Source organism: Micropterus salmoides, unplaced genomic scaffold (assembly GCF_014851395.1).
Source record: "Micropterus salmoides isolate LMB-PRFRI ecotype aquatic unplaced genomic scaffold, ASM1485139v1 Ms_hic_scaffold_11, whole genome shotgun sequence".
Taxonomy (NCBI): Eukaryota; Metazoa; Chordata; class Actinopteri; order Centrarchiformes; family Centrarchidae; genus Micropterus; species Micropterus salmoides.
The window spans coordinates 17981481-18006301 of NW_024040152.1; the positions used below are offsets into that span (position 1 = coordinate 17981481).

A 24821-nucleotide genomic window follows, 5' to 3' on the forward strand; every position below is an offset into this window, starting at 1 on the left:
TTCCAGGGTCCTTGGCAAGTGGAAACTTGGTATCATTTATTCCTTCATCCACCACTTTCCCACTCCCCTCCTGTTTCTCCAGCCATCTAGCAGGAAGCCCATCTCTCCCTCTCTCTTTTTCTCTCCCTCTCAACCTTTCCCTCACTTAGCCACGTGGAGATGGATGGACAGAGTGTGCAGGAGTCCTTGGCTGAACTGCAGAAGTGCTGACGTGGCGCCAAGCCCTCTAACAGCGTAATGACGCCTCTATCTATCTCTCCATGATGCACTCTCTCTCCCTCTCAGATGCATACACACTCACAGGTGCATGTACAGATAGGTACTTCATAAAAAAAGGAACACTTACTAATGTAGGACTGCACATATACACAGAAAAGTGCACACATGCATACGTTATATCTGCACACAGATTTATGTGCTGTACGTAAAAATGCGCAAACACACACATGTACATGTGTACGTGCACATGTTAACAGCAGAACACACAACTCTCTATCACTGTCTATCTAATGACACCTTTATCACTCCATCCAGTCTCCTATACAATCAGCATCAGTCTCTATTGTCACACACAGACACTCAGATCACACTCCTACCATCACCATCACCATCACCATCACACAGATGCACCCACCTACACACACACACACACACACACATACACACACACACAGGTCAGCTCAGTGACGTTGGAGTGTGTATTTCTCTTCTGCCTGTGTTAAAGTGAGTCATCTATCCTTCCACAGCTTCATTACAACCTGCAAGGGCAAACACTATCTCTCGCTCCCTCTGCCTCTCCAGATGGAGGGGGAGGGCGATAGAAATATACAGTAGATAGAAAGTGAGCCCCCCTCCCTTTGTATCCCCCCTATCTTCCTCTTTCTCTCTTGTTCCCTCATCTCTATATTTATCTTCAGTCTCTATATCTATTGCCTTGTATCTATGTTTTCAATCACACGGTCTTTGTCTCTTCCTCGCTCACGTAGCCTTGAGCAAGTGCCAGTGTGGTTAAGCAGCTTGATGTAAACATTTTAACCCACTGAACAATGCAACAACATGAATGCAACAGGAGTAGAGAGGTACACGGACAGATATAATCAAAAGTATGTGGACACTCCTGTCTACATAACTATTTTTTTGGGGCATTATTTTTGAAGGTTTGGCCCAATTAAGGGGAATCTTAATGCAACAAATACAATGATAGTTTGAACCGTTTGGGAAACACTGTTTCAACACGACAGTGTCCCTAAGCACAAAGCGACATCTATAAAGAAGTGTTGATGAAGAACTTGACTTGCCTGCAGAGAGCCCTGCCACTGCCCCCTGAAGAGTGGAGGCTGTTATAGTTACACATTAAGTGTTTTTGGAATGAGATGTTCAAAATGTCACATATAGGTGTAATGTTCAGACAACCACATTGTGTATATAAACAGAATGATCAGTGTAGACATGCAAGGTTAAAAAAAGAGGTGTTAAATATGGAAAATTTAAAAGGTCATGTTTCTATAACGAGAGACAGGAGGAAAGGCAGAGACACATGAAAAGATAAATTTGCCGTGTTTCTACCTGCCTCTCACTGCTCTTACAGAAAGCTTGTAGAAAGCTTAAGTTTTTGTGGCCCTACAGAAAGCATGAATAATGCATCAGTGAAACCTCTTATTCTCTAAATTTTAAATGGCTAGCTGTTATCAAAAATAACCTGATCTGTGGAGCATTAGCAGACTTGCACGCAACAGAGTGACGTCTAGAGTATACTATAGGAAAGAGAAGAAACTTGGCCCAAGTTCCTTGCCAGTGTTCAGCAGAGCCATCTTAACTGCTCACCAAAACACAAAAGTTACATGATTGACACTTATTTATTTATGAATACATTTTCTAATTAGCATAAATGCTTTGGCTTATCACCAGGGCGTGAAATGTGTTTTCACAAAACACAGACTTTAGGTGTTTCAACTGGGACCCCAGAATAAGACAAAAGACAATGGGATGACTCACCAAAAGGTAGGAACAGGATTCAAACCTTGGACTCCCTCTACTGGTTCACAGAGCAGGCTGATTGAAAAGCCTCTGGAAATTGTTGCACTGTCGTGGCTCTTCAATGGAATCACACTGCTCAGCTGCCCTATGAAAATTAGCACAAGCAGTTAGAAGAGAAACCAGCCAAATGCTGAAACTCTGAATCTGGAGCAAACTATGCTGATTTTGTCTCTTATAATCAAACAATGGACCAGCTTTTAATCCTCTCAGTCACCACAAACAAAACACGTAAAAAGCAAGATGGCAGCCATAAGGGCAACATGAGATGCTTTTTTTAATGGTTTGGGTGAAAACAAAGGAAAATGTAGCTCAGCAAGGAGTTTAAGAGTTAAAACAATTAGTTATAAGATTCCTATTGATCCCTCCCCAAGGTCTCCTATCCAAACAACTACAGACAGGCTCATTACTCTAAAAGACAACCTCATAGACAGTAAGGACTGATAAAGCTGGATCAATGCCACTGATCAGTTCCCACCACAGTATTGATAAGCACACAGAACTAGAATAGACAGAAAGGGCATTCTCATTAAATGAAAGCTTTCAAACAGTCTTTTGGCTGCTATACACAAGGACTAACTTATGGGGTGTGATGTAATTATCCCCTCTGCCACAGTTTCAGGCAAGATAGTTGAAATCTCGATTCATTATAGCGAATTAATAATCCCTAAAATTAAATCGTTAAGGTATTTGGCCATGCAGTCAAAAGAGATGTGCATCTTTAACAAGACTAACAGTCCATATATGTCACGATAGTGGACCAGTGAAGCTGTAGTGCTCATTACACACCACAAAACTAGTGGTGGTGAAAATTGGAAACGTTGCTTCTCTTAGAGCTGTGCCACTGGTAGAATATAAAACATGTCAAGTTTGGCAGGTTCGGAGTCCATTTTTAGGGCCCACTGCTGTGATAGCCACTTAATTTCCACTTTCCAAGCCAAACAAGTTCACTGGCCCAGACTACTGCAAGTATGCTGAATGACTTTGAACCACTAACAGCTATCACACCCATCCTTTGTAAAACCATGGAGAGAGTTCTAGTCATCTAACATCCTCGGGGCTCACGCACTTAGACTCTCTTCAATTTGCTTACAAAGTCATAGAGGTGCAGATGGTGCACTGTTTATATGCCAGATTTTTATTGGTGGAACTTTCTTCAGCTTTTAACTCTTTAAAGACACATATATAAACTGAGCTCCATGTTGACAATATGATATAACTACTCCAGCACGGCTACTAAATGGACCTTGATGTGTCATTGTTGTTATTGTGCTGGCACACCGTGGTGGGATGGCAGAGGTTCAAAACAATAGTCCTTTTCAATTTTACTCTATTCTAAGAGGAGCCCCTACAGGCTCGCCTGCAGGCTGAAGCCTAGTTCCTCATATCTCTTCTTTACTCACCTGTCGGTTACAGAGTGTAACAGTCAAGTTACCTTACCGGGGTTTCTGTCACTTCATGTGGCGTCATGAATAACTTAAACTCCTACAGTACGCCCATGGGAACTGTGCGGAAATGTGAGCTTAGGGTGGATTGTTTGGCAACCCAGGCACTTCCCTCTCTTCAGCTACTACGCCTGCTACGCTAGTAGTAGCAACAGGCATGCTACTGTTAAATTGCAGAACTGAACATTAAGTAGGTTTATAGTTGTTGCTTTTTTCTCTGTTATCATGGGTGACTCGGACGTGGCCGGGGCCTTGACTCGCAGGAGAAGGGCGACTTTTGCGGCGGGGAGAGGCGCGAGTCTGCTGCCGATGAACGGGAGGTCTGCGGCGGTGCGTCAGAGCTCAGTGACCGCTGACATTAGCACAGTCAGTGGTCAGGGACAACGTGACGGTTCACTATCAAAGAGTGACAAAAAGAAACGCAAGAATGACATAAGTGACGGACTCTGGTGAGTGTCAAACAAACTGCTGAAGTTTAGAGTTTAGTTTGTTTTGTTAATTAAATATCCAACGTTAAGCTTCAAAAGGCCAATAGCTAACTATTTACTTAAAGCTAGTATTATTATTACAGTTTTATTAATGTCGGAGTTGGGTCAACAGTTGTATCACAGCCACGGTCGTGTAGGGTCGCCCCGAACAAGCCCCGTTGATTTTGTTTCTCTTGTCGCCCATTCAATCACAGATTCCCAATTTTTTTTAGCACTGCTTAGCAGAGTGACAAAAGCACTTAACCTGCATGGCTAGACCAGGAATACGTGTGTGTGTGTGTGTGTGTAATAGTAGTAATAATAATAATAATAACAACAATTTTCTGCTGATAAGGGACCACACCGATATTTTTATTATTGAGTGTAGGTTATTGTTTTTGCAGCTTTTATCTACTATCTTTTCTTCTTACCAAACTGCCAGCACATCTGGAGGTCAGTGTGTATGTGTGTGTCATGGCACACATTCTGTGACCTTCAATATCATAGTCTTTAACAGCTTAACTTTGCTCTGGTGTTCGACTTTCTCTGAATCCTGTTGCTAGCTATCTGCCAGTTTGTGCATGGATGTTACACGCCTCAGTGACAGAATAGTGTAGGTTCCTAAAAGAAATAAAAGAAAACTATTTGATGTGCAATGATGCAAGAGTCGAATGGATATAAATATCTGTTAAAGCTGGAGTAGGCAATGGTTGGAGAAACAAGCAAGAGACAGCTCTAGATTTTTAGAAGTATCAAAAGGAAAGAAATCCCACCCCCTTATTAAAAATACTCCCTCCAGAGCCACCCCTCCAAAACACATTTGTTCATGTGCATTGACTCCAGGGATAGAGTGCTTACAGGAAGGTAGACATACACATAGGCCAGCCAATCATTTCATTTATTTCATTCAGACCGAATGAAATGATTGGCCATGCTCATTACAGTCCTCCAACAGCCACAGATACCTTCATTTTTTGTGTCATGCCTAATCTAGCTTTAAGGTCACAATACTCTTGATTGTTTTACCCATTTCTCCATCACATTTTTTTCTGTAGCTGCCATAAGACACAGGAGTCCCTTCTGAGTTCAGCCAGTGGTTACAATAACTACAGAGGAATCCTTAACTGGTGTGTGATCATGCTGGTAAGACAAAAGTTTGCTCATGCACGCACACACACACACACACACACACACACACACACACAAGAAACACATGTATACACACCAAGGCCATGTCCAGCATTTATATATAAGTGATTACAGAGATAGAGTGGGACAGCACAAAGATGGGTTTACTTTAAACCAAGCAAAGGATTCAGCCACTTGTTGAAAATGTCTGTCCTTCAACACTTTTCTTGGTGGCCAACTAATAGAATGAGACAAACATATTTTTGTGTTTCTCTCTATGGTAAATCTACTGGCAAAGCATTTTAGTGTGCATAGCTAATTTTAAAATAATTATCTGAATAAAAATGCTAGTGTGGATTGAGAAGTTACCAGCTTTTTTATCTAATGTCCAGAAATCTCCTGTAAACACTGCTTCTATGTCCTTGCGCCTTTTCGTTTCTTACATTTTACAGTTTCTTCGTTTTTACTTTTTGCACATTACAGTGCAATCATACAATTTTCATAATATGTAAAAGGAACATATCAGTAAATCCCAAATGTGCAGTGACAGGAAGTAGCATTGTTATAATTCAGTTAATATCCCGTTTGTGCTCATCATCATCAAGAGAAAGTGAATACCAAGCAGAAAATCCACTGGCACGGATAGATACAATCACAACAACACAAAATGGCATGAAATAAAGAAGAATCAGTCCAAATTGTTCTATAAATTCCCACTTGTTTTCAAATAGACTCACTTTGTCTGATTTTGTGACAAATCTGTTTTCCTGCCAGCTTAACCACACTCCAAAAAAACGTAGCCTCAGCAAGGGGTTGTATTTGACATAAAGACGTGCTAACCCTATTCTGGTTTGAATCAAACATGTTGCAGTTGTAGGCAGATCATTTATTTTTTTATTTTTCATGAAATAATCAAAGCCAAATCTGTAGTTAAATGTGTTTTTTCTCAAAATGATGTGCAAGTGCTGTAAAATAATTCTATATGATTAACAAGTTTATGTCAAGCTCAACACCTTTCACAGCTTTCCCTCTTCTGTGCCAGGGAGAAGTGATAGAATAGGAGAGAATAAGAGAGGAGAGAAGGCTAACGAAGCCTTCTGTTAATCTAAGCTTTGAACACAGATCACTGTGTTCATCGCAGAAGGTTTTCCTTCAGTCCCACTGAACTTCTTTCCCATCCCCAGGCACAGAGCCTTTATGCTGCGTAATGAGATATTACAATCCATTTAGAAATAGGAAGAGCAAGGAGGAGAGATAAGAAAGAATGTGGGGAAGAGGAGGAGAAATAGGTTGAGCAGAGGAAAGAGATGAGGTAAAGGGAGAGAATGGAAAGAGGGGAGCAACAGAAGGAGAGAGAAAAGTATGGAGGAGGGGGCTGATATAGAAAGCTGCATTTATGCGATTAAAAGCGTAGAAATGACAATATGATCAAATTACAGAAACATACATGTAGAGCAATTAAGAGGGAGTATTGTCCAACAAATGGAAATACTTACACGAGACAGTCGGAGATCTTTGACTCATGCTTTATGTTACAGGTGCTGAGTAATGCTCGCCTCTTCTTAGAAAACTTGCTGAGGTGAGTAAGTCCGGGGGCTTTTGAAAAGCATGTTATTTTTTTATTCTAGTCTTTTTCACATTGACAATAAATTATTAATTGTTATTTCAAAAGGCTTCCTGTATGCTTGTTCCCAGTGTGTCATTCTTAAACAGAGATTCCAATGGTGTCAATGATGAAAGATATCAAACAGAAGTACCAGGTTCTCAGAAATTTCACAGACTTTACAGAGTGGTTTCACTAATCCTTAATCTCTTTTTTTCTCAGTTTTAACAACAGATCTTTTTCATCGCAAACATTTTGACATGTGTCAGAAAAGGCACAGGTGTAATTAATCCAAACAATAAGGAGTGCTATGATGTTCTGGGACTCCTAAAGTCCCCCTCCACTCAAAACTATGTTTCTCTTCTTGTTCCTACATTTGGGTGTTTGAGCTTCACTGTGCAGAATGATGTATGTGCAGACTTTGATTCCATCGGTGTATGAGTTTCAGTTTGAGCACCTAGGCTGAGTGTATGAATGTGTGTGGATAAATGCGATGTAGTGTAAAAAGCGCTTTGAGTGGTCGCAAAGAAAGGCGCTACCCAAATACAGATTAACATTAACATGAATTGTGACATCACAAATCGTTTGGAAGCCAATCCTGGTCCAATATGTAACCTATGTATAAGTGTGATGTAGAAAGTTGAAGCCACCAGTGCGCATACACTGAGAATATACATTATAGTGGAGCAGGAGACATCTTGTGTCCAGCAAAAAAACTTTAGAAATAAACTATCTATTTTATAAATTAAATCTTTATTATTATTTTATTAGTCACACTTGTGCTTTGCCTGCTATGACATGTCAAAATGTGTGCTGTAAAAAGTAAATATTTAATATATAAAATTAAACAAGTGCTGAGGTCAGTCGCTAACAATTTACTCAACTTAGAACATCCATCTTGTGTAGCAAATATGTGTGCAGTGTGTAGTTCTTTAGAATTTGAATTGTTTTTAAGATAATTTACTTCATTGTTGGCTTTAAAATAACACATATATTTTCAGTTAGATTTTTCTTTTTTAATCTGTCACTTCCTTTTGTCCGTTTGTTTGATTGTTTGTTTGTCAGGTACGGCATTCTTGTGGACCCTATTCAGGTGATTTCCTTGTTTCTGAATGATCCCTACAGCTGGCCAGCAGCATGCCTGGTGATTGGTAAGTAAACTTATCACCTGTCTAATAAGTCACCTGCTAGGAAAGCATCACATCACAAACAGGCACACAGTTCAACAGCATGATTCCTGTGATTGAGATCCAAACTGTTACATATTAGGAAAATTTGCTTAATTCATAAATAGTGTCACTTTCTTCAAATGAGCTTGAAAAGAAACCACATTTTATAAATGGGATGAAAATCGACAGATGTTAAACCAAAACGAGAATAACTCACAACCACCAATGCCAGATAAATGAAATGGGACACCTGAAAGTCAGATTCAGCTGTAAATGAAAATGTACATGAGCATAGCTCTACTAATACCATAGAAGTATATACATTTTAATCTAGCCATGTCTTTAAATTATACCATTGAGCCAGTGATGTCCAAGCAGCCTAGCAATAACACTTCAACATGAAGAAATACTACTTTTTGAGTATAAAATGTTTTTTTCTGAAAAGACATTTTAGATAATTGGGTAAAATAACTTAACTTTTTAAAGCAGTGAACAAGTTTCAAGTTTGTCCTTAAATAGGTGGTGTGTTCTGCCTCGCTTCCAGCCATGCCTTGTTTTAGGACACGCACAGGCAAATGCTATAGTCAAAGTTGTTTGTTTTTTTCAAATTTTATTTTTATGGTATATATCGCAGTGAAGGTCTGCAGTGGTGCAGCTCACAGCGTCTCTAGAGGGACAATCACCTGCCCTATATACTGCACACAGGTACTGTGCTGCAGAAAGAAGAGAGTGAGAGAAATGAGCAAAAGAGGAGAGAGAGAGATGGCGGGGGGACAGAGAAAGCTAATCTAAAGTGCTGCATCGACACAGGGCATGAGAAGAGGGAGGGAGAAAAGGATAGAAGGAGTTAAGGTAAATGACTGCACTGACAATGCTGAAGAGACAGGTGAGAACGGGAGTCTGTTTACAGTAGCATGGACAGTAAAGCAGCTCATTTCCAAAGGCCATTCAGTACTTCTAGAGTCACTGCAGCAATTTACGCACATACACTCCCACACAAATACCCCACCACAAAGTAAATGAGAAGTCTACAATTTATGGTAGAACTACCAGCAAAATGTGTAAAAGATTGGAAAAACAGCCTAGAAAGTTTAACATTTGGGCTACTTCCCTGTGAGTGACCAAAATAAAAAGAAATGTACACTAGTGTAAGGTTTTTAAGTACGTCACAAGTCTGTTAATTTCAAAATATCCCCCAAAAGCTGCTAAATCGTGCTGTTTGAGGGGGCTAAGTCATTGCTGTGGGATGCTCAAAAGCTGCTCAACAGTCCTGTTTCCAAAAGGTATTAAAACAAAAGTATTAGTCGGATAGGCATGTTTTGTGTTCGGATTGACATGTGGTGAAGAACAAAAACTGAATAAATTAAACACACAGTCAAAATCAAAATGGTTAGATGTCAAACATAGCCCCATTGAAGAAACAGAGGGTTTTACTCAGCATTGGGCCCTTTTTTTTCAGTGGAGCAAATTATGTTGAAATGAATGAAAGATCTTTTCATGATTCTGTAATTTGCATATTCAGTGAAAATATGAGCCCTCTCTGTGTGTTAAAAGCCACCTGCTTATAAGAATTCCCGAGAGGAAATTATAGATAGTTGGTCTCTTGGTTATATGTGCTTTTTGTTTACTTTTGTAAAGGTGCTTTCAGGGGTAAAATAAAATGGGACATTTGCCTTAATACAGAATCTCATGTAACCATAATGAGGATCATTGCAGAATACTGGTGAAGTGATGCCTCCTTTGTCTAACTAACTGCACATTATGGCAGGTTCAATAAAATAGTTTTCACTTGTGCATAATTAGCTTGCTTTATTGACAAAATCTGGTCACATGAAAAAGAGTTTTACCTGTAAGGCATTTTGTTCCTTCTTAGAACCTTCTCGTCTCTTCATAGTGCTAACTTTACTGTGAAATCAAAAACAAGCGCGTGACTGAACCAGTAAACAAATAGATGTGAAATGCCAATGCTGATGTGGAGTTGCATTGATGCCATGATAAGTATTAAAAATGTCTGACAGTTAACACGTGTGTTCACTCTAGATTAGATGGATTGACATGCTAATGCACTGATTAGGGTCTTAAAATGGAACAGTTGCTGCAATTATGTGCCATCAGTGTGGCTCAGCCTGGTCTAGTTAAGGTCATTTGCAATCTACATACCAGTGGTTTCCTTACGTTCATTCAGCAGTGAGTTACAACATCCCGTAGTTTACACTGACACTGCTACAAGACATAAAGCAAAAAATCTATGTACAATTTAGCCTAATGTGCTCCACACAGAATACGTTTTTAACAACTAGCACTGTTTTCTAAAACGTGGATATTGTAGCTGTTTCATACAAAGCAAGTACTCTTTTATTTCCTTGCTCTAAATATAAAACAGTGTTTGTGAAGGTAACTGAAAGCAGCAACAATGGAATATAAAATGTGTGTGATTTGTGTGTACGTGAGTGCAATTCGTGCATGCACACCCACGCACTTGCTTTGTCTAACGGTTGGTCTGTGCTGTGCAACACATATGTTCTGTTAGTGCTGGCTCATTTCTTTCATCAGGTGTTGCTGTTTAATCATGTGAGAGTCTGTGACCGTGTCTGTGTGTTTGAGACAGCATGTTTTGTGTGTGAGAGACCTGGGTTTTGCTTAAAAGGCAGCTGAAAAGCTTAAACTTGTCATCAAACCAGGACAACCAATTAGACTTTGAACCGACATAACTTAACCAATAACAACCAATATTATAAAGTTCATAACTGAAAGTAAAATCCTGTTGAGTTTCAGTATTTTGTATGGTAGATGCATTTTCTTTCCAGCTCAGTAAAAATGGCCTGTTTCTATATTCATGTCAAAAGCTTGTCCATCCACTCAGTTCAGTTCAATTCAATTCAGTTCAGGTTATTGCTTCATTTGAATGATCCTGCCTTCCTTTATATGTTCACTTTCATTCTTAGGCTAACTAATTAGATATTGACAAAATAATCAGCTTGAAATGAGGAGAAAACAGTGGCAGTTTGGAGAACAAGGTCTTTGCCAAACAGCAACATATTATTTTAATTACAGTTGTCTGAGAAACTTGATAGTCGGCTCTTAAAAAAATTAGTCCCTATACGTCCCCTGTGTCAACCCTCACATTTTATACCTTCAATGTAACCTATTTTCTTTCATTTCATTATTTAGAGAGTTACAATTTTACACTTAAGTATAATATTATTAGCCACAAGTAGACTTGTGAAGGCTTATAAAGAAATATTTATTTTTCTATGATTCATATTCATACTTTCGTCCTTCAGAGACTCTTCAGAAGTGGGGAAACATTATGTTATAGAGGAACTGACATCCATCTGTCATTGTGTTTTGACAGTGTCCAATGTGTTCATTCTGTTGGCTCTCTACACAGAAAGGCAGCTGTCGAAGGTGAGTGGAGTAACCCCTGCCTGCACTCAAACATCAGAGCACTGTGCATTTTAACTGAACTGTTGAATTCTGAGCACTTTAACAACTCCCAGGAGGGATTATTTTTCTCAAACTGTTCTCTGAAACTGACTGACTAGCTGAGCCTCCCCAATTGCATCTGTAAATGTTAAACGGTAAAATGAGAAATTAGTTTCACCATCTGCATTTAGGGCATATTCCGTTATGCTCTGCCGTTTGGCATGAATATGGAACTGCATGAGCTTTTGAAAAACTTTTAATTCAAGGTAATTAAGGTAGTTAGTCGGGTGATGGTGGTTTAAAATAGGACAACTTCACCTTCATCAGCTGTTGTGATTTAATGTTAAAACCCCTGCTGTCCCTCTCTTCCTCTCTCTTTCTGTCCCAGGGTTCATTCAGTGAACTTCTTGGATTTCTGGTCCATTGCATTTACCTGACAATCATGCTAACATTCCCTGCTGCTATGGTCCTATTGGTCCCCTCCATGACCCCAGGTAAAATATTTTTATTGTTATTAAAACACCATCCATGCAGGCTTGCTACTAACTACTGTACATAACACAGACAAATAGCTGACTAAAATAGTAGTATCTATAATGCTGCCAAACCATTATCCTTTCACTGGTAGTTTACAATGTAGTCATGTGTATAAAACAGAAAATAATGTAGTTGTAATAAAGATTAATCCGACATTCATATCCTTTACCCTTCAGGGAAACAGTGGACCAGTTTGATAGTGTCGTAAAATACATCTCTTATACAGAGTCATAATTGGAGTCGGTTAGTGGTAATGGACCAGTTGGTCATGACTGGATTATTTCCAGCTGGCTCTGAGAGGAGGAGAGAAGGGAGGAGAGGAAAAGAAAAGAGAGGAGAGATGCCAAAGTGGGTGTGGTTTTCAGTACAGGGTGATCCAAGGGTCATATTCTTCTGTCTTCATAAGACTGCCTGACAGAAACCATGGACGCCCTCCACGAATGATAGAATTCACCCATGATAAATTAGCAATACTTTATTATTTGTACTTCAATTATTTCTTCACCAAACGTAGAAATTGTTTTATAGCTAACGTATTGTTTTTTTTATTTTGGAGTAATAAAGGTGCTGACTTCTTATGTAGTTATCCAACTTTCACTATTCCCCTTGGTTGACTTGATGTAAATGTAAAAAGTAGGACCTCCAATAGGGACATGTGTTGAAACAACACATGTCCCTAGTGGGGGACATGTAATGTAGGGAACATGTGGGGAACATGTAATGAATTTGAAAATGTTAACCCTTTCATGCATGAATTATGACAGGCTCCGTCAGGATTTTTTTCATATGTGTTTTTATTGCTCTTTAGGCATGCAAAATAAAATTAGAATTTCATTTTTTTTTTAAAACATACATTTTTCAAGGAGTTTTTCACATGTCTACTAAGGTGGACAGCGTACACGTAAGGATTTAACTGAAGATATTTATTTAACAAACCAATGAATAAAATGTTAAACTAATGTGGTCACATATTTTAACATATTCCAATACAGTTTAATGCAATGCAGAAACGCTGAACCTCACTTCTGACTCCTCAGCCTCTCTTTCTCAGCATCCTCAGCTCCACTGTCACTGCTGCTAGCATTTGGGGGTCCACCTATTTCTGGCAGCCATTCATCATCACTGCCACTAGTATTATCCTCACTTTATTCTGATGGAATTTGCTCCACTATCCTGAATGCCTTTCTATTACTTGCTGCAACACACTAAATGTTATTCACATAATGGAACTAATCTGCACCAAATAATGTTTTTGTTACAAACACTGCAAGTTTTACATTCTGATAACATAAATCCATTGATTTATATCCAAAAAAGTTAGTGCACATAAAGTTATAGTAATTGTAGTTGAAGTATAGCCAGCGATGCATAATGTCCAATTTGTTGGACAGATGATTAATTGCAGTTTCCTCCCAACATAAAATCAATACTTGGAAAGTTTAACAATTGTATTACTCCTTAGTTGTTACTAGATGTTACCAATTTTTATTTACCTGCAGGGGTCTCCTATAATTGGAGGAATGGCAAGATTTACCTGAGCTGAACAGTGTTTCCGATCCTCCGTCGGCCATCTTGGTTTTGACGAATTTAAGTTGCACTTACAACGGCTTACCAGAGGGTGGAAGTGTATGGCATGGAACGCACTGTAGTTGCTGATATACAACTATATTACCAGAACATCTGCCTATTCAAGTAAATGGCTTTTGAATAGATATCCACTGTAGTGACCACTATGCGTGAAATATTTCACTGCAAAGGCCCCATTTCTCACTTAGCCTACAAATGTTCCACGTTAGGAGTGTTTCACACCATTAATATTAATAACAGATTTTTGCCGTTGTCTCAGTCCTTTATTCTTCAAGCTTTAGTTCGGACACCTCTAACTTCACCTTGACCATGAGACAGACTGATTTCTGGGGTCATTTGGCACACATTTCAATGTTAATACGGTCCTAGAAAATCATTGTTTTTATTATTTGCTCCTCCTATTCCTCTACTTTGATATATTCTCCTCTCCTCTCATCTGTTCTCTCAATGGGAGGTGAAAGAGTAAAGGAGTCAGTCCATCTGTCTGTCTGTTATGCTCTGCGCTTCTGCAGGAAGGGCAATGACAGAGGGCAGGTGTGTGTGTTTGTACGTAGGTGTATGGACAGATATGTGCGCGTGTGTGTGTGTGTGTGTGAGAAGAGAGCTATTGCATTTACCACACACTGCTTATGCAACCAGTATTCAGCCATTTTACATGAAGCAGATTACAAGGATCTGATATCAAGGTTCATTTCAAATTGTATGAAATTTCTTTGAGGAATACTGTAGTGATGAGAAACTGTTCTCGGCTGTCTACTGTCATTATTTCATTATTTCACTATTTCCTCTGCTTTTGATGTCCTCTAATGTGCACATGGCTGCTGTAAGGAATTTCTGGCTTCAGAATAAAAAATAGAATAGTTGTGTCTATCTTCACATCTCAATGTGGAACTAACTATGGACCCATTACATGTTTACAGTAATAAGCCACGAAACAAATAGTAAGGGTGATTAATCATATGATGCTATGCAATATGATACAATACACTGCCTTGATATTTGATACAATCTAATATAATATGAAATCTTATCATTTCAGTGATCACAGCGAGATCTTATTTAGAAATCAGATTTGCCAAAAGCAAAAACTGAAAATGAGTCAGACAGCCTAGTGTGAACACGGTGAAGTCCTGCATACTTGTTGTAAAACACACTGTAACACTCACGCTTATGTCGGTCTAATGTATACTGAGAGGTATTAAATAGTTCAACAGTTTTGTTGAACTTTGTTTATTGAAGTTTTCTATCTTTTATCATAAAACACACACAAAGCTTTCTGATTTTTCTGATCATTAAAGGAGAACAACGGTCTCTTTGGAGTATAAAGGAAGAGTTTTCCTCCAGTTTTTTTTAATGCAGGTACTCCAGTAGCTCTCCATGTAATTAATGAGAAAAGTAGATATCCTCTGCAGGTGCTGCCAAGGACACAGTGTCTTTTTAGATTTGAAGTGTAAGTCACATCTCCGATCCAAACTAAGATAATTGTCCATATTTCACAGGCTTGAAAACAAGGTGTGTCAAATTGGCATTCGAGGTACATACAGCAGGTATCATGTTACCCGAATGAGCTGAGCCAGGCGTTTCTGGCGGTGGAACGAGTTTCAACTTTTTACCCTGATCAGCGTACTCCCCCAAAGAGCAGAAGCACGTCTTGCTACAAAAAATAAACCATGTCAAATTTAAAATGAGTCAATCTAGCTGTGGTTTTTCAACATTTAAAGTGGATGGTTGTGAGTTCACAAACAAATAAATGATTTTGGTGGGAAATGGGGCGTGGGTGATGACTGGCTCCTCTGGTATGTTTTTCCACTTAAGCTCCTCCTCTTTGTGTTTCCATCATGGCTACAGTATCTATCTATCTGCAGTGCCCTTTTTGGAGCCAATCTGGTTTTCTAGAAGCCACATAGAGACAGATGGTTAATGGATAAGATCTGCTATGGTTTGATGCCAGGTGTGCTGACCCCCACCTCACCCTTGTTGGCACAAAGCAGGCGGTTTTTATGTGTGCGTTTCTGTGTGTGTGTGTTTGTGCACATGTATGTGTGTGTGTGGGTGTATGGTTGTTGGTGTGTGTCTTCCTCTCTGTTCAGCATGATCCTTTTCTGTCAAACATATGGTGACTATTGATAAAGCCCAGGTAGGCAAACTGCTCAGTTGGTCTGTGTGTGTGTGTGTGTGTGTGTGTGTGTGTGTGTGTGTGTGTGTGTGTGTGTGTGTGTGTGTGTGTGTGTGTATGTGTAAGAGCACACACTCAAAGGTTTCAGAATAAGTTTACTTATCTAACATTAAATCATTTTCTGTATTTGCTCACAAAGAGACAACACTGATACAGTTTTATGAGTGCACACACACACACACACACACACACACAACCGATCTAGTAAACATGGTGACTATACTGTATAATAATGTCCTTGGCATAGTTAGACTGCTCTCATAATTTGAGTTTAGATTATTTATTTTACTGGGCTTGTTTTGCAGTTTGTTCAAGATCAAATGACAACCTCTCTTTCTCGCTACTCCCTTCCTTGCTCACTCTCTAAATCTTCCCTGCTCTCACTTTGTTTCTTGCTGTCCCATCTCACTTTTTGCTCACTTCTCCTCCTCTGTCCGTCTGTCCCCTCCTTTCTTTTTCCTCCCCTCTACTGGTTGGCTTCCCCTCTTTTCGTCTTCTCATCTCCTCATACTTCTTTGCAGTTGGTTACATGTGCTGACACTACAGCTATATTGACATATCGACATCACAATGTTCATGTGATGTATCCTCTCTCTCTCTCTCTCTCTCTCTCTCTCTCTCTCTCTCTCTCTGCCAGTTGGAGGTGCGTTCGTTCTTGGTTCTTACACCATCCTCTTCCTAAAGCTGTACTCCTATAAGGATGTCAACATGTGGTGCAGAGAGCTGAGTGCTGCCAAGGCCAAGAAACTGGCCAGGTCGCTGTCTTGTAAGTCACAAACATGCCCATGCGTATTTAAGAGGTAAGAGAGGGTTTGCAAATCTAAATTTAAGACCTAATTGAGAATGGGCTCCTCGATAATTTTATGGGCAGTTTCTGTGTATATTTTAAATGTCTTTGTAGTTCTTAGCCAAGATGATCTTCCAGTTCCTTGCTCATGCTGTTACAGTGACATCTAATGGCAGATACTTGATACTGCAGATCTTTGATAAAATGGAAGTTTGACAGTTCAGCATACAAGGAACTGTCACAGTATTGTGTTGACATTTCGACAACAGAAACTGTGTAACTGTAACAGAAATTGTTGTATAACCACATTCACATAACCTGTCTTTATTTTTCTCTGTATTTCTATGTACAACTCATAAAATACAATGTTATCTCACACACGCTTTGCAGTGTCATGACATTGGGCATGTGTGTTTGTGGATTCATTCTGCAGGTCCCTCAGCACAGCACTTAAATGGAGGTGACCAAAAAGTGTGTTACCCTGGGAACCTCACCATCAGAGGTATTTAAATACATCGTTTATATAAAAACTACACTGATATTTTGGACATATAGTGTATTTTGACTAACTGTTACATTGAACTCCTCCTCTTTGCAGACATGTACTACTTTGTCTTTGCTCCAACTCTGTGCTACGAGCTCAACTTCCCTCGCTCTACTAAGATTCGCATGGGTTTCCTGCTGAGGAGACTGTTTGAGATGGTGAGGGAATATCTCGTGTCCACTCCAGCCAGAAAAAAAAAACACCTCTACTCTAGCTGTATGTTCACGTTTAAAAGGGGCCCCTTTCCCTGAAACTAAGTGCTTGGCATTTATGTGAATTCCCTCACATTTTTACAAGCATCTCCCACAAGAGTACACAGCTGTTAAGAACTTATAGTTTGCTTTACATGTTGTTGAAGGGGATGTAAGGAGAAATGTTGCTTATTTAAAGAAAAACATTGGGTCTTATTTTTGTCATTGTTATTAGTGGTTGTGATAATATTTTACACGTCAAGTAAAAACCCTGAGATCTGGGGACATGGGGACAACAAAGTCCAACGGGGCAAGGAACATGAGCAGTCAGAAAATCAGACATGTAAACCATCTCTTTCCAGACATGATACAGTTCAAAAAGCGTCACTGTTTGCTATATGATGCGCTTCTCATATTCTCTGTCGATCTTTGATAATTATTTATTTCAGTGAAATCGTGTCATGTTGATGTGTCTTTGTCTCCAGCTGTTCTTCACCCAGATGTTAGTTGGTCTCACTCAACAGGTACGGTCTTACAACGTAAACCAAAATGGATGTTTGCTGCTTTATTTTCCTGTCCATTCAACATGTCAAGTTTTTTATGCCATTATTTTTATATTCCTAAAAGTTAACAAAAACCTCACAATATGAGGTTTTTAAACATGAAGCCAATATGTAATATTCACAGTTTACAACACATATCTGAACACTGCTTATTACTTTCTTGCTATCAGTGGATGATTCCCATCATTCAGAGTTCCATGAAACCACTAGAGGTGAGAATGACAGTGAAGCTTATACTGCACAACATGGTGTCATGGTTTTTTTTAAATGCTGCGATGCATCAATGGGTCTCTTCTGTGCTCTGTAGGACATGGATCTGTCCAGGATGACGGAGAGACTTCTAAGATTAGCTGTGAGTACAAACGCAACAAATGTCAATACTACATGTAGAACCTTTTACTAATGTTTTTCTGTCATGCTTGCAGCAAGTTGACAGCCAGCCCACAGGATGAAATAACAAGCAGAGCATTACAAAGCACAACAGCAGTATCGAAAAAATATAACTCGCATTCATTTCTAGCAGAAGATCATGGTGAACATTGACATTTAATTGGTGTCTCCAGATGTTACTGTTACACAAACTACAGAGATAATACAGTGCATATTGCATATTGTCATGTATGCTATAGTGATTAACTCATTGTACATGAGAATGAATTATATCTCACAGTGGCTATGTTGGGAGTATGGGTAGGAAACATGCTCATCTTTTTTAGATCAGTCTTTTACTTGTAGTTAGTTTGGACATTTCCTCTTAAATGTCTCACTGTCATAAATTTTGTTCCTGCCCCAAGGTCCCTAATCACTTGCTGTGGCTGATGTTTTTCTACTGGTTCTTCCACTCGTCTATGAACTTCTCCGCTGAGCTTCTCCGCTTTGGAGACAGACAGTTCTACAAAGACTGGTGGTAAGTATGTGTGTGTGTTTGTCTGCTTATGGACTTTTTGAGGTGTGGCGGACTGTGCTGAAGGACTGACTGTATCTGTACAGTTCAAAGTTGCTGGATGCACTGGTATTTGCATGTGTGTGCGTGGGGATGGATTTGCAGGCACATCATGAATGAACAATTCAAAAGTGTATGTGTGGTAGATAATTTGCTGATATTAGTGAATCAATTTCATCTCTCAATGTACTGTAAGATAATTACTCTTATTTCTGCTTTTCCTGCATGACAATAAAGATTTTAGATGTTTTCATCATCAATATTGGTCAAACTACTTTAGATCCATTATTTAGACCCTGTAATGCTTCAGTACTGTTTTTCTGACTCGTCTTTCAGGAACTCTGAGTCGGTGACATATTTCTGGCAGAACTGGAACATTCCTGTACACAAGTGGTGTCTGCGGTGAGTCATTCGCAGACTAACACAATGAGAGGGTGCAATGAAATTTATAGAATTGAGCGAAGCTTAACAAGGCACACCGATGTGTGTGGGGAAAATGATTTGTCTGGCTCTAAGTGGTAGTAATAAATACTGTGCCTGCAGCCAGTTCCACATACACTAATATTGCAGCAGGAGCAAATCCAGTGAGTGAGTTACATTAAACAAGACAAAGTAAATGAAATGCTGTTTAGAGGATTTAAAGCCTTTGTAATATCTGTTGGAGAGGGCGATTTACAGCACATAAGAGAGTTAAGATATTTCAGCATTCAGTATTACACATTAAGAAACAGATACTAAAAAGCTGACTAAACAATGAAGTTAAATCTTTGTCTTCAGGCCATTTCTATAATCATTATCAGTGTGTTTGACTTTCTGATTTCCAGTATATGTCCATCCACCCCATTTCAACATATGTTTTTTGTCTGTGTTGCAGCCACTTTTACAAGCCACTTCTTAGGAAAGGATTTAGTAAAATAGTCAGCCAATCAGCTGTCTTCTTCTTGTCAGCTTTCTTCCATGAGGTAAGAGCTGAGCTTGACCACTTTCTCTGCTTATGTTGATATGGTAGATACACAGTATACACAGTAAAATGGGTGAAATGTTGGGTGAACTTTTTCTATGTTTGTTTGTAAAGCAGCTGTCTGGTTGTTGGTCTGATGTTTGCTGTATGACACCAGTGTTTCCCCTATATGCATTCTGGCGCTATTGAATCACGCCCGCCACTACAAAAATTTCCCACGATCATTAAACAACGCGCTACAAATGTTTTCACTCGCACACTGTGCGAGCACGGCAGCACTCAATGCTCGGCTCGCTTCCTCTCCTCGTTCTATGCAGAAGATATGCAGCGTACTCTGAATTAGGAGGTACGTAGCGAGTGTTGGATTGTCCGAGCGGCAGAAAGTGACGGTGAACGCGAGCGGAAGAAAATATTCTGGCAGTAAATGCACGGTGTCTGTTACAGTATGTTAGCTTCTCAAGACCAAGAAAAGTCTGTTGTCCTGTGTTGTCCCACCTGCTGGAAAAGTGAAGCCGGTTAACGCTAAGTTAACTAACATCTCCCCTCCCCTTCAGACTGCGCAGCTGAGCAGCTTCTACAGCAGCTACACAGCTGCTATGTAACTTAACATTAGCTCAATTTATAGAAAGTAACTGGAAGCTATATTTTATTACTGCCTACTTGTCCAATGTTGAATACATCAGGAACAAACTTAGACTAAACTGACGTAGCCTGCAGCTCTGTACTGTACAGACTGATTCAATTATTTTTCAGTTTTCAGTCTGAAAAAGTGGTTTTGGAAAAGAGGAGGTGGTGATTGGAGGAGCTGAGGTTAGTAAAGGTAATTAGTGATGCAAACTAGTCCTTTTAAGCTAATGAGGAGACGTTTCTTTTTGGATTTTAATGTGCAAATAAAATGCACCTCAGAAGGGAGGAGGTTTCTCATGTTGCCTATTTTTTATATTAATGTCTACCGATAAATGTCAGAAGCTGTAAAATGAAGACACAAAAGGCAAACATGAACAGTCGTATCTATAATGATTCTGAGGTCATATTAACTGGGTTTTCCTGCCTTTAAGGCTTAGGGGTGATGCCCAAAACATGCTGTGCCATCACTGTAAAATCACTGTGGAGCAACAGAACCAACCAAATTACTTAATTGCTGTTTGTCCTGCCCCCGCTGCTGAAAAAAATCCTAGAGGAAACACTGGACAAACTATGAATTTCCGAAAGGACTAATACATATATATCACCTATAAACGTAAAATAATCTATCAAAGCTTTGAATACTAAAATGATCGTTAGCTGCAGCCCTAAAACGATGTTTTGACCTATCGTTTGGCCCTGCAGTGGGTGTCACAGGACCCAGTTGATTGTAAATCAACAACACCATTCTCTAGTAGCCCAGACCTAACGTGCCTTTAGCCTGGGTTTAAATTCAACACTCAACCAAGAAAAGAGCACATACGTGGTGGCTTGACACGGCCTACACCTGTAGCTCGATAGGCAGCTTAATCTGAAGGCCGTGGCCTGCTCAGTAGTCCAGCCGTCATCCCTTTTAACTAGTTCCACTAGTCTTACAAATACTTACTAGCTATATCAGAAATGTTTCCCTGACCTTTAAAGGATACTTGAATCCTATCCTAACTTAAGCAAAGAGCAGAAACGGGGCAGCATGACCCAGCATTATATTTATATTGTATCTGCTTACGCTAAACTACAGTGACTGGCCTAACTGGCTCGATAGACAACTTCATCTGAGTGTCATCTACCATCTGGTTTCACTAGTATTTGTGTATAGAATACACTGTACCTTCAGTGTCCTCAAAACTCCTAATCCTCTTACAGGTAAATGTTATTGTGCAGATGTTCCGATAATATTTTATAGAGAACACAATACATTTGTTTGTTAATTAATTAATTATTAATTGTCTGTTTGTGTGGCAGTACTTGGTGAGTATCCCTCTCAGGATGTTCAGACTTTGGGCCTTCATGGGCATGATGGCACAGGTAAGACCCAACACATATCACTGATGACAAACTCACAGCTTTGGTTGGCACCAACCTGTACTGTAAACTGTATAATATGTATTGTGATCTGGGTTCACATTTTGTAAGAAATATCATCTTAATGTTTGAAAAGATTACAGAAAATTGGTATAGGTAGGATAGGGGCACTGTAGCATTTAGTAAATAGTTTGTTTGTGTAGCCCAATCATACTAGAAGTCAAAGTAAAGAAAAGTGGATGACATTCCTTTTGACTCCTATGCAATATTTAAAAAAGCTCTCCTCAGTATTTGACTTTGGCTCCAGTACAGTTAACTTAATTAATTACCTCATTAGCATAACAGGGCATATTTGATGTATCATCATGGGAAATGTGGCAGGATTATAGGCAATACAAATGTTCCTTGGTCTCTGCTGACTTTGTTAGTTTGTTATTCATTATAGTGAACAGAAATCAGAGAGAAATAAACACACAGAAAATGTGAGATGGTAAGAAACCCAATTACCCACTCTGCTTATTTCATTTCTATTTTTATTTACTCATAAGCTTCCATTAGCGTGGTTTGTTGGCCGCTTCCTGCGTGGTATCTACAGCAACGCTGCGGTGTGGATCTCAATCATCATTGGTCAGCCATTCGCTGTCTTGATGTACGTCCATGACTATTACGTCCTAAACTACAGACAAGAGGCTGACTGATATGCGTATGCGCACACACACACACACACACACACATACCATCTTTATCTCACTCTTTCTAGCTGTCTCTCTGGTATGCACAAACAAAAACATCAGCACCCAGTGGAGGTAACAGATATGTCAGGATGAACTGATCACATTCTGATCATGTTTACATTAGACATCTTGGCCATTCTATCTTTGGGGATGGTAAGAATAGCTAACAGGGAAAATAGTTTTTATATTTAAAGTAGAAATTGTAGAAAAATGTTGAATCTTGAAATACTACTTTAAGGAGAAAGGCTTCGATGTATAAAGTGATAAACTCATGCAGCATCTTGCTCAGGTGATTTTTCTTCCGGTGTCTTTTTAAAACCTCTGACGGCCAGTTGGGGCTGAAATGTTTGCAGAATGGATAAACTAATATATGTGGTACTGCAAAGACCCTTCCTTTGTTTTATCTTATAGGGTTTTGCTCCTCTTCAGCTCTGTGCAACAGTATGATGACTGTGGCTGAATTTGATCAAGTGCCTTTTGTAAAAGTTATTACAGTGATTTAATCCAATGGGTTTCCTTGTTCCCTTTTTGTGAGCCAAAGGCACCTTAATCTGTCTATAGTAATGTGTGCTGGTAGGATTTTTTAATGTACGATTTTTGTTTTTCTACGATGTTTTATTTTGTCATTTATTAAAAAGGTGCCGTTACAGTAATACATCACTTATCCAATCACTCACTTTGTGAAAAATAAATTTTTTGTCATGCTACTATCTCATTAGACTGCTGCCCAGTAGTAATGTCTAATCATGTGTCTAAATACAATGTATGTTTCTGAAAATAAACATTCAGAGTACAGTTTTCATCTTATTGTGTGTTATTTTTGTGCTGATGTTTAAATGTGACATTTCTAAGCAGATCAAGGTAAATAACGATTAAAAGCAAAAGATCACACCTACAGACAAAGACAGGTTCTCTTCTTGAAACTGAAACTCACACAAGACACAGAGAGCCAGTAGAGAAAGCACAATTTTCTTAACGTCCATACATTTGTTATACAGTAGCTGACTAATATATGGAAATATTTATCCAATAATAAATAATGTGAATAATAAATCCACATACATTATGTAATTAAATCATCCAACATAAACATCTCAAAACATTGCTATTCCCCTTTAAACATAAGTTTACAATTACAGAAATGTGGATATTACTCCTTGGAAAGACATAAGGAGCTTCACGTAGCTCACTGACCAGTTTACATCATAGATTGTATTGAAAGGGGGTTCACATAAGGAGCAATGGCGACACCCTCTGGCTAGCCGAGGCTACTACACAATAGCGTCTGCACATGGTCTAATAAACACGATACGAACACTCCTTAATTCAATGTTATAGGTGTCACTGCGTAACTTAGACATCAGAAGGCTCACACCAGTTAACTTATTATTTCCTGCAGTGTTTTACAGCATGAACATTGTGCTAACATTAGAAATCTCACTCACCACGCTGGCCACATGTGAATGCATGTTAACTCTACAATACAGAAACAAACACAACAAAGTTACAGTCACTTACTTTTCGTAATTAACTCAACACACGGAATATTGGAAGCTGGATCATTCAGGAGGAAATAAACATGCTAATCGTCACAGGTACGTGGGTTAAACTATGCTCATTGAACTTTCCCACTATAAGGTTTCCGTTCCCACTATAGCCAACCCACTAGCTACACACTTCCCCCACCGTAACCACAGAAGAAGAGTCTTAAAGCGGCAGGCACCCAGAAATGTCAGAGCCTTTTATACAGCCGCCCCCAAATGTGCAATGCACATTTGCTTCCAATAAAAGGCTTATCAGTCAGGTTGAGGGGGGCTCACAGAGGTGTCGTCCTCTCCGGACGGGAGAGCAACCACTAACCGAGCTACCGGTCGGGTGTACACATGTCCTTTGATGTCCACATCAGCGGATCTAATACACCCATCGTCACTGCGGTGAATCTTGGTTACATGCCCAATGGGCCACAGGGCTCGAGGCAGCTGCAGGTCCACCAACATGACAACGGCCTTGTCCAATAGTTCAGGAGAAGAGCTCAGCTATTCTGGCGCCTACAAAGACCTTGTAGCGGCAAGACTGGGAGTGCAGCCAGGTTAGCACTGTAGTGGAGTCTGACCACAACACAGTACGATCCACTGTCAAGGTAAGTTCCCTCTCGAGGACACGAGCTAGCTGCACTGCAACCAGAGCTCCACAGAGCTCCAGGCGTGGGATCACAGGTCCAGGCTCTCTGATCTGGCCTCTTGAGGCAAATGGCTCAGGATGCTTGGATCGTTGCAGGCCCATTGACGCAACTCGAAGCCCGCAGCGGTCAGAAGATCCCTCAGCCGATCCACCAGCAGCTTGGCTTCACCTGGTGTACACACACTCTGCAGGCAGTTATCGACGTAAAAGCAGTTCTCGACAGAGAATCTCAGGTTGTCATCAGGCTGGCAGTGGTCAACAACATGACGCTGCAGGGCGTATGTCGCACAGCAGGGGCTGCAGGTAGCGCCAAAAGGCAAAACTTGCCACTCAAATGTTCTTGGGGACTCTTCCACCTT

The 24821-nt window shown here is 39.7% G+C and overlaps 1 protein-coding gene across 1 annotated transcript; it reads left to right on the forward strand.

Annotated features, from left to right (window-relative positions):
* The first annotated feature begins 3498 nt into the window (after window positions 1-3498).
* dgat1b (diacylglycerol O-acyltransferase 1b) lies at window positions 3499-23083 on the forward strand. The gene is made up of 17 exons (XM_038711565.1): window positions 3499-3928; window positions 5002-5089; window positions 6613-6653; window positions 7743-7828; window positions 11202-11254; window positions 11661-11766; window positions 16210-16338; window positions 16793-16861; window positions 16958-17061; window positions 17580-17618; window positions 17828-17869; window positions 17965-18009; window positions 18452-18564; window positions 18937-19002; window positions 19475-19562; window positions 21488-21550; window positions 22096-23083. The coding sequence occupies exons 1-17, from the start codon at window positions 3705-3707 to the stop codon at window positions 22243-22245; spliced, it is 1506 nt and encodes a 501-aa protein (XP_038567493.1). The 5' UTR covers window positions 3499-3704; the 3' UTR covers window positions 22246-23083.
* Window positions 23084-24821: the final 1738 nt, after the last annotated feature.